Here is a 9,189-nt window from a genome sequence, read left to right on the forward strand (position 1 = left end):
TATGAAATGAAAAATCTCATCCATGTTGATGCTATTGCATGCTCTCATTGACCCGGTGTTGATGCAGGAGCGTGACCACTAATCAGTTAGTGATCTCTTGCCTTTAAAAAAAATTATGGGAGAATGTTCTTTGTGCTGGGGGCGCAAGCTGTGCCCAGACACATGGGGGTGGGCGCAATTACCACCCTTCCCCCCTGAATGGCGGGCCCATGTGTCTGGGCGCAGGATGCGATGCGCTGTGACACAGAGAACATGAGCCCAAAAATTATAAACCCTAAGCTTGGACGGAAACAGTATGTGGGCTTAAGTCCATTAGACCAACCTAATACCCATTTCAAAGATTTAGTTCTGGGCAGCTCTCCGAGGACTTGGCTCTTGTCCTGCTGTGGCGGGAGCTGGAGCGTCCAACACCCCCTTGCGATCACTCCATGTGGCCCACTTTGAATCCAACGGCATAATATTGTTTGAACTATTATTTTAATCTAAACCTCCCATTAACCTCTCTCACCCGCTCATATTCCATTAAACCCGACCCGATATAGTACACACGCTTTTAGCATTTGTTATTGTTGGAGATTGCCGTGTAAGCTTTGAAGTCACATAAGAATGTGAAACAGAGATTAAACTCAGAGAAGAGGGACCCATGTGATTGTGAATCAGAGATTAAAACTTGAAGAATTGAAGAAGAGGACCACCACTTTCAGCAATTTCTACCTTTTTGCCACTTTCTTTTGACTGAGAGAAGTAGAAATTAAAACACAGAGGAAGAAGGACCCATTTAAATGGAGCTTCGATGAAGGTTCTCGCCGGGGTTTATTTTCTTATGTTTCTTCAAAGAAATCGAAAATTAGCAAAACCTCAAAACCCAGCCTCTTTTTCCAATTGCTTTTCTGATCCAAAGCTGATTCAGTGCCACCGTCGTCTGAATTATGTGGCATTCGGAAAACGAGAGAGAAGAAGAGGGGAGAGTCACATTACCTATCGTAGTGGCGATCTAATTCATCGCCTTTCGCCATTCAACCAGTAGAGATAAAGGTGAGAGCTCCCTAGGGTTTGTCGTTGTTTAAGCAAAACGAACAGAGGAAAAGGGGGGAAGAGAAAAGAGAAAGACCCACTTTCTTATCCTCGATTTTGGTTTTCAAAAAGTGAAATACATCGGGTTGGGTTTAATGGAATCTGGGCGGGTGAGAGAGGTTAATGGGAGGTCTAGATTAAATTAATGGTTCAAACAATATTATACCGTTGGATTCAAAGAGGGCCACGTGGAGTGATCGCAGGGGGGTGCTGGACGCTCCAGCTCCCGCTACTGCAGGACAGGAGCCAAGAATTATAAACCCTAAGCTTGGACGGAAACAGTGGGCTCAAGCCCATTAGCCCAACCTAATACCCATTTCAAAGATTTAGTTCTGGGCCTCTTGCTCTCCGAGGCCTCATCGGAAACCAAACCAAGAATTGGTTCGAAAATGGGTAGTTTCAAAGATTCAGAGTATGTGGGCTTAAGCTCATTAGTCCAACCTAATAATACCCATTTAGATTTAGTTCTGGGCCTCCTGCCTCCGAGGCGTGGGCCTACTCCGAGGCCTCATCGGAAACCAAAGCAAGAATTGGTTCGAAAATGGGTAGTTTTCAAAGACTCACAATATGTTGATTTAACCCATTAGCCCAACCAAATAGCCATTTGATTTAGTTGTGGGCCTACTCCGAGGCCTCATCGGAAACCAAAGCAAGAATTGGTTCGAAAATGGGTAGTTTTCAAAGACTCACAATATGTTGATTTAACCCATTAGCCCAACCTAATACCCATTTAGATTTAGTTGTGGGCCTACTCCGAGGCCTCATCGGAAACCAAAGCAAGATTTGGTTCGAAAATGGGTAGTTTCAAAGACTCATCTCTATACGTTTTTAGGGTTTTTAGGGTTTTAGAGGCTTTGCAACTAGTTTGCTTCTTCAGAGGATGAAGTTGGGATCTTTTGCAGGGTTTTCCCTCGTTTCACCACCTACAGCTACTTCATCGTTCAACTGTTTATGAGATCACTATTCGGAAAAACAAGCAGAACAGAGGAGACACCGAGGAAGAAAGAATGGCAGTTAATTTGGCAAGACGATCTCTTATAAGCTCCTCTGCATCTGCAACAAGAATCCTAAGCGGGTGCAAATCATCATCATCATCATCATCTTTTGTTTCTGGAGCGAGTAAGGTTGGAGGATTCACTCCTGCAAGGCCCACTTCTCATGTTTCTCGGCATAAGCTTTCCGTTTTCTCCAGGTTTGTCCTTTTATGTTATTTGTTCTTTACTTTGTTTCGATTTTTTTTCTGGTTTTGAGTTTTGATTTCTCCATTTTGTTCATTACATGCTTTATATTCACTTTAATGTGTATGTGCTTGATGAATACTCATTTAAGACTCTCTGGCCTTTTTCTTTTCCGGTGGTAATCTACTCTCATTTTCATTTGACTTTTCCCCCCCCCTTTCACTTGGTTATTTTTTTATTGAGTTCAACCCTGTAAGGATATTTGATATTCTTGATGGTGTTTTCTTAAGTTGTGAAATGCTTCAGAACAGATTTATTGTTCATGATTACGAGGCTAAAAAATAGTGTTACTATGGTTCTTTGCAGGCTGCCAATGGAGTTAGGTTGTGCACAGTCTTTGATGCCATTGCACAGTGTTACTGCTTCAGCATTGTTCACCTCAATGCTTTCTTTAAAGGGTGGAAACTGGGGATGGCTCTCCGAAGGTGTCTCTCTCTCTTTCAAAATATCTGTTTATTCTCTTTCCATGGCTTATGCTTCACATGCCAAACATTTTGTACACATGCGTGTGGTTTGGATTTGCTTACTTTAATGGAAAGAAATAACCTGATATGACCTGCTTTGGTATATACTCCTATTACTTCTGGTCTCTTGCTACTGTTGTACCATTTACATATACACTATGGATTTATATGGCAATCACTACCATTTATGATTTGTGTTTTCAGCACCTTCTGTTGTGGTTTCAGACGCATATGCAAGAGGTTTTTTTTTGGGAGTTACTTAGCATTAGATACTGATATGATATTGGGAGAAAGGTACACACACATATTGTACTAATACTAAGTATTACATAAAGTACTTAAAAATGTCTTTTAGTTTTTTTACATGCATTTGGTCTCAGTCTAAAGCATTTCTCTCAATTTTCATAATGAGTTTTGATTGATTAACACCCAGTTAGGGATGTAAACGGATAGTCGAAAATTCGAATTCGATTCGCATCCGTATCTGTTTAGGGGTATCCGTATCTGGTCAAAGGGTATCCGTATCCGAATTCAGATAATCTGGAAAAAATATATCCAATTCGAAAGATTCAGGGAAATGGCCTCTCTGATGAGATGATAAAACCTTCTGACAATCACTTGATAGTCATGAAAGAATTTCCCTTGAACAATATTTGGTTTTATAATAGAATCTCCCAACGCTAGTGGAGTTGGCTTAGGTAATTGCAATAGAGTTGATCTGAAAGACTCCATACACTCTCAATAGGTCAAGGACCACCAAGGTTGAGTTCAATTGTTTTGAATCTATTGTGAAAGACCAATGGGCAACTCTAATGGTAATCCTTTTGCCTGTTCATCTTATCTTTAATAGATAGGTTACAAGCAGTCCTAAAGAGCTTGGTGTTTCTTCTCAATAGCCATCACGTATCACCACTAGCACAATCTCTCCATGCCTTGAATTAGTCAGAAGCAATCCTCATGATGGAGTTTGTTGAGATGCCTCACAATGAGATTTGAACAGTTTTGCTGTGACAGCCTAGTGAGCAACTTAATCGTGGTCGTATGTTATCCCAGTGATAGTGTCTTGACTTGACCAGGTCAAAGAAATCCTTGGAGAGCTGGTGTTCCTTTTTCTTGAATATAGCCCAAAAAATTATCATTAGGATACCTCTTGTTAGAAGCTTGCTTCTCAGTGGGAGAATAACACCAATGCAGTATGTGCCCTTAAAACTGTTAATCATGGTCAGATATTGTATTACTTAATATAGATTATTAGTTTATTAAGTAATTAGGATTGTTGAGAATTGGTAGCACTCCCTCCCCTAATTCGGGAGGAGGATTTGAGCAGATTGTAAAGGGTGACTAATAATTTGAGTTTACTTGGGATACATAAATTTCAGAATAAATTAATGTGCTGCCATTATAATGAAAATGGCATTAAAAACCTCGCATTTTAATTTTCCAAAACACATCCTGAGATGCTCCTCTCCCCCCCCCCCCCCCAACCCTAATGTAATTTGGTCGAGATTTTTGTTGCAATGAGTACATAGGTGGTCCACAGATCCCCATCTAACTTATACATAAGCCATATAGAAGGGAGAATGTCCCAGCTTTCCTTTCTTCATGAATCATATAAAATGTTTTGACTTATCATGTTGGATTGCAAGAGGTGCGCGAAAAATAAATTTCACTTATGATGTTAGTGAGAAAGACAGTAAAAATTTGCATGATTTGACAGTTAAGTTTTGGTTGTTAATAAAAACCACTGATTTCTAAATCAAATCGGCAATTGAACACTAGAAATCCAAGAGGTAGATAGAAGACAACAATCCATAACACCCCCCCCCCCCTTGCAAGATCTTTTTGAATGCAACAAGCTACATCCAGGACAAACTAGTCTTCTATTAATATCAAAGTTTCTCAATGTTTTTAGTTATGTGGTATCCATATATGTACTATTTTGATAAAAATACTGCTACTCCAATCTTTTTCTATGAGGCTTGTCATCAAGTCCTGGTAATTGGCATCAATACCGTCAACCATTTTTAAAAGAACAGGTCGTGGAATTCAAGCTTTTGATATTTAGTTTTTCTAATGTTGAACTATGAATATCATTATACCTAGATACTAAAAAATGGGTGCTGTATCATCTTGTGTACTTCTATTTTCAATGTAAGTTCCTGGTTGAATAGCTAGAATTTCCATGTTCTTCTTGATCTGGATAGTGTATTGCTATAGTATACTTTCTTAAATGATTTTGTTTGGCAAAAGGACGGTTAGAGGAAAGGATAGAGCCTTGAAAATACTTTGTTTCTTTCTCGTATGGAGGGTGTTCAATCTCTTATTGCTGGAGTTTAAGCTAATGAAGAACACTGGATTTAGGCTTTTTTGTTTTCTTGCGATTTAATTAATTGAATGTTACATTGTTTAGTTGCCAAAGTGGAGATGAAGATGTGGTAGGAAAATACATGGAAAATTATTTAACTTATGAAGCTGGAAAACAAAAGAAAAAACGGAAAAAGAAAGAAGAGGGTGGACGAAAACAAAAGAAAAAAAAGGTGGATTTTGGGGGGAGGGGAGAAAAAAATGGAAAAGGAAAGAAGAGGGTGGGCGGAGAGTGAGGGTGATCACTTCAGTATGTGATCCAGGTTTGTTTTTCTTCTGTGTCACTCAAATCTTGGGAGGCAAACAGAAGAGACTTGCAATGGCCATTTACTAGGAGAGGTGATTGTTGATTTTCTCGATATCTTCCTGATAATTGCTGGATAATTTGATAGTTTAATTAATTGACTGTTAAATTGTTTAGTTGTCCAAGTGGAGATGAAGATGTGCTAGGGAAAAGCATTGTATTATTTAACTTATGAAGGTGGAAAACAAAAGAAAAAAGGTGGATTTGGGGGTGGGGGATGGAAAAGGAAAGAAGAGGGTAGACGGATAGTGAGGGTGATCACTTCAGTATGTGATCGAGGTTCGTTTTTCTTCTGTGTCACTCAAATCATGGGAGGCACACAGAAGAGACTTGCAGTGGCCATTTACTAGGAGTGGTGATTGTTTATTTTTCTCGATATCTTCTTGATAATTTGACAATTGAGGTTTTTGCAGTTAAGATGACTAAATAGCTGTCTTTATAGAGATCCTTGATTTTTAGTCTTCATAGTCTCTAGTAGTTGTTCAATAAAAGAAGGATTTTTTTGAGTATGTATCTCCAAACCAATTATAAATGTCTAGGTATTTAGGGTATAACTCAATATTGGGGCTGAAGGATATTCATGGTAGAGTGCAGACTTCATGGAAGGAGGCATATTCTTTTTGTAGTAATTTCTGCGTGTTTTGAGAAAGGGTCCTGCTTCAGTTGGTAGAGTTATTTCGGTTTTCATAGGGATATGTTTGTGTTTTATGAATGAGGGGCCTAGATCTCATTGCAAATGATGCGATAGGTTAAGATGCATCAAGAACCACTTGGATTTGAATTAAGCAATGATGTTTCGAGTCAGGAGGATCTTATGCAGGAATCCGAGAAGTTGCAGTGTGATGAGGATATTATTTGAGCCTTAGATGTGCGTACTGGAGGCATTAAGGTTGATGTTCCTGAGTTTCATGGTAGGCCCAATGCCGAAGAATTTTTGGCCTAGTTTAATAGCTTAGAAAAGCTTCTTAACTAGAAAGACATGCCATTGTTTGAAGGGGCATGCTGTGATATGTTGGGACCAGATTCAAGGAAATGAATGGTTGAAAGGGAAGGAACCAATATGAACACTGGAGAAAATGAAGTCCAGATTTCATGGAAATTTCATTTCAATTCCCAGACTTCAACGCATTAGCTGAGGTTCAACTTTGTCGTGATGGGTGTTACTTGTAATATGCCTATTCATCCTTGGTGCGACTGTGCGAGTGATGGACCTTCATTATGCTTCTTTCCTTATTCTTCCTCTTGTGTGCACAAGCCCTTCCATGGAATTATCCTTTGATACTTATTTTTTGCTGATTTTCCCTTGATTTAGCAGACCATGTACATGAGGGACTCATAGATGAACCGTGCATCCAGGTGACAAGTTTAATTTGGAAGGCTTTGTTCGCTTCACCTAATGCTGAGTATTTTCGGTGCCAATTGGAAGCAATGCCGCATAAATTTCTGGTTGCAGTGAGAAATGGGCAAGGGTTCTAAGAGAGTAGGATTCACATAAAAAAAAGGGCGTAGCCAGTGCAAGAGCATCCTGCCACTGCGGGGTCTGGAGGGTCATAATGTACGCAGCCTTACCTCCGCTTCGCAGAGAGCCTGCTTCCCGATTCGAACCGCGACCATTAGGTCGCAATGGAGCAACCTTACTGTTGCACTGAGGACCGCCCTCTAGAGTAGGATTCACATAAAAATTTGGAATAAGGAATCTCAACAGCTAAGAACATGGAGTTGTTAGAGAGAAAGAGCGTTGCAGCTCCATCGGAGAGTGGTGCAAAGGGAAAAAAAGAAAGAGGGAAATTACCCTGAACATAATTGACTAAAACCACCCTACTTTGAAATAATTAATGGCTCCAAAAGAAGCAAAGTAATCAGTTAGGGCCCCCTCCCTTTGCAGAGTTGTGTTGACTGTTGTTAAATAAGGTGTTAATAATTTATTAAATTCTCTTTTTGTCTCCTCCTTCCCCTTTTATATTAGAGTACTAACCCACAGTCGGACATTGAATCAAATTTGTCCAGTGTGGCAATTTGGTGATGGATATAACAGTTAACCACTCTATGAGGATAAAAGTGGGAGTACATTTACCCAAAAAGGGAAGAAAACATAGGGAGGTTTATGGCTATCAGAAAATGTGTATGGAAAACAATAGAAATGAGGTATCAATGGATGAATTTTAGATGCTCAGAAATTAGGTGATAAAGGATACTGATTAAACTTGTTTTGGAGAAAAAAGGTAGTTAGTATATTCAATGCATAGTCATTTCAATTAGATGAAAGCATTAGAGCATAGCTTTGGAAATCATTTATGAATTATTTCACTATATTGGAGTGGATCTAAATGTCCTTATATTGGAGTGGAGCATATTGATTGAAGAAAGAAATTATCTGGGAAATATAATCCTAGAATTGCATCGTGTATAATCTTGTAATAGAAAACACGATAGATTCTCATGTTTCCTACCCAATCATTCCCATGAGGCATGAACTGGAAGGTTTTCTATGCACTGAAATTTCCTTAATGCTGATAGGGAAAGTTTGAACTCGCTTCAATGCAAAGTTTTAACTATACTTAATTGTTTGAGTTCTCAATATGCACAGGCATAGCAAGGAGACAGATGGGGAGAAAATTGATGACTTTAACAGATACAATTTCTTAATTATTGAAATAACGGTATCTGATTTTATTAGCTCCTTAATTGGATGCACATACTATCTTGTGTGCTGGGGGCTCATCAGTTGGGTGACTGGGCACACATTGACTCCCTTGATTTATCTCTATCCTTCTTGATAGATGCCAAGTTCATTCATCTTGCGTTATCATTAATTCTTACAGAGGGTTAAACCTAGGAAATTTTCGAGGCAAAAATTTTACATTATCAGATGAGCTTAAATACATATCTTTTTCATTGTTGTTTTATTTTTGCTTGATTTGTTGGGTCAGGAAACATTCCAGGTGGTAAGCCATTGACCTGGCTCTCTTTATTATGTGATTGCAGGATTTGCAACGCCTCTATAGCAGGGTCAATGGGTTTGTCCTCGTCATTGTGTTAAATAATTTATGTTGAGCTTCAAAGAATAGCGAGCCATGCAGTTGACAACTTTGACTCTCTTATCTTCTTATGATATTTGAGTTACGCCTTGACATATTTCATTATTCCTTTTGTTGTTCCAATCTTCCAACCTGTTGAGATGGTTAATAAGAAAATTCATTAAATTGTTGTTGGTTGAGATATTGCTTTTCCCCGTATTACCAAAAAACGAAATGTTTCTTTCTCCATACAGCCAAGTAAGATTTTCCTTGTAATTGGATACTCAGTTTCTTTTTTCTTTTGTTGGTTGGATTTCTTCCTTGTTCTTTCTGATAAAGGTGGGACAGGTCGTGGTTAGTTTAGGTGAAAGGGCTGAACACATCGCATGTATATGGCCCTGTTGCACCTCTCCTTATGACATTCTCTCTCCTTCATGACATGTGGGCCCGTTTATACGAGCTGTATTGCTCCCATCCCCATTAATTTTTTTTTGGGTGAATTCCCATTAATTTATTATCAATGATTTAGCTTGCATTGTGTCTCAGCTCCAGTGCTGCCTGTGGACGACAGATGAGCCAAGCCTACTGTAGCCAGCGTAGGCTACTAGGTTCATCCAGTTCAAAATCCTCTGATTTAGAATTATAGATTTACTGTATTTGAGGGTAATTTACATGGTAAGTTTCAGTCTCCTCTAAACTTACCCTGTAATTTACTTCATTCCCCCCCC

At 39.1% G+C, this 9,189-nt stretch overlaps 1 protein-coding gene across 1 annotated transcript; it reads left to right on the plus strand.

Moving 5' to 3' along the window:
* Positions 1 to 1,959: 1,959 nt before the first annotated feature.
* On the plus strand, positions 1,960 to 8,734 carry LOC122654729 (protein NUCLEAR FUSION DEFECTIVE 6, mitochondrial-like). Its single transcript, XM_043848951.1, has 4 exons — positions 1,960 to 2,014; positions 2,057 to 2,266; positions 2,619 to 2,737; positions 8,430 to 8,734. The coding sequence occupies exons 2-4, from the start codon at positions 2,082 to 2,084 to the stop codon at positions 8,447 to 8,449; spliced, it is 324 nt and encodes a 107-aa protein (XP_043704886.1). The 5' UTR covers positions 1,960 to 2,014; positions 2,057 to 2,081; the 3' UTR covers positions 8,450 to 8,734.
* Positions 8,735 to 9,189: the final 455 nt, after the last annotated feature.

The sequence above is a fragment of the Telopea speciosissima genome, chromosome 3, assembly GCF_018873765.1.
Source record: "Telopea speciosissima isolate NSW1024214 ecotype Mountain lineage chromosome 3, Tspe_v1, whole genome shotgun sequence".
Lineage (NCBI taxonomy): Eukaryota > Viridiplantae > Streptophyta > Magnoliopsida > Proteales > Proteaceae > Telopea > Telopea speciosissima.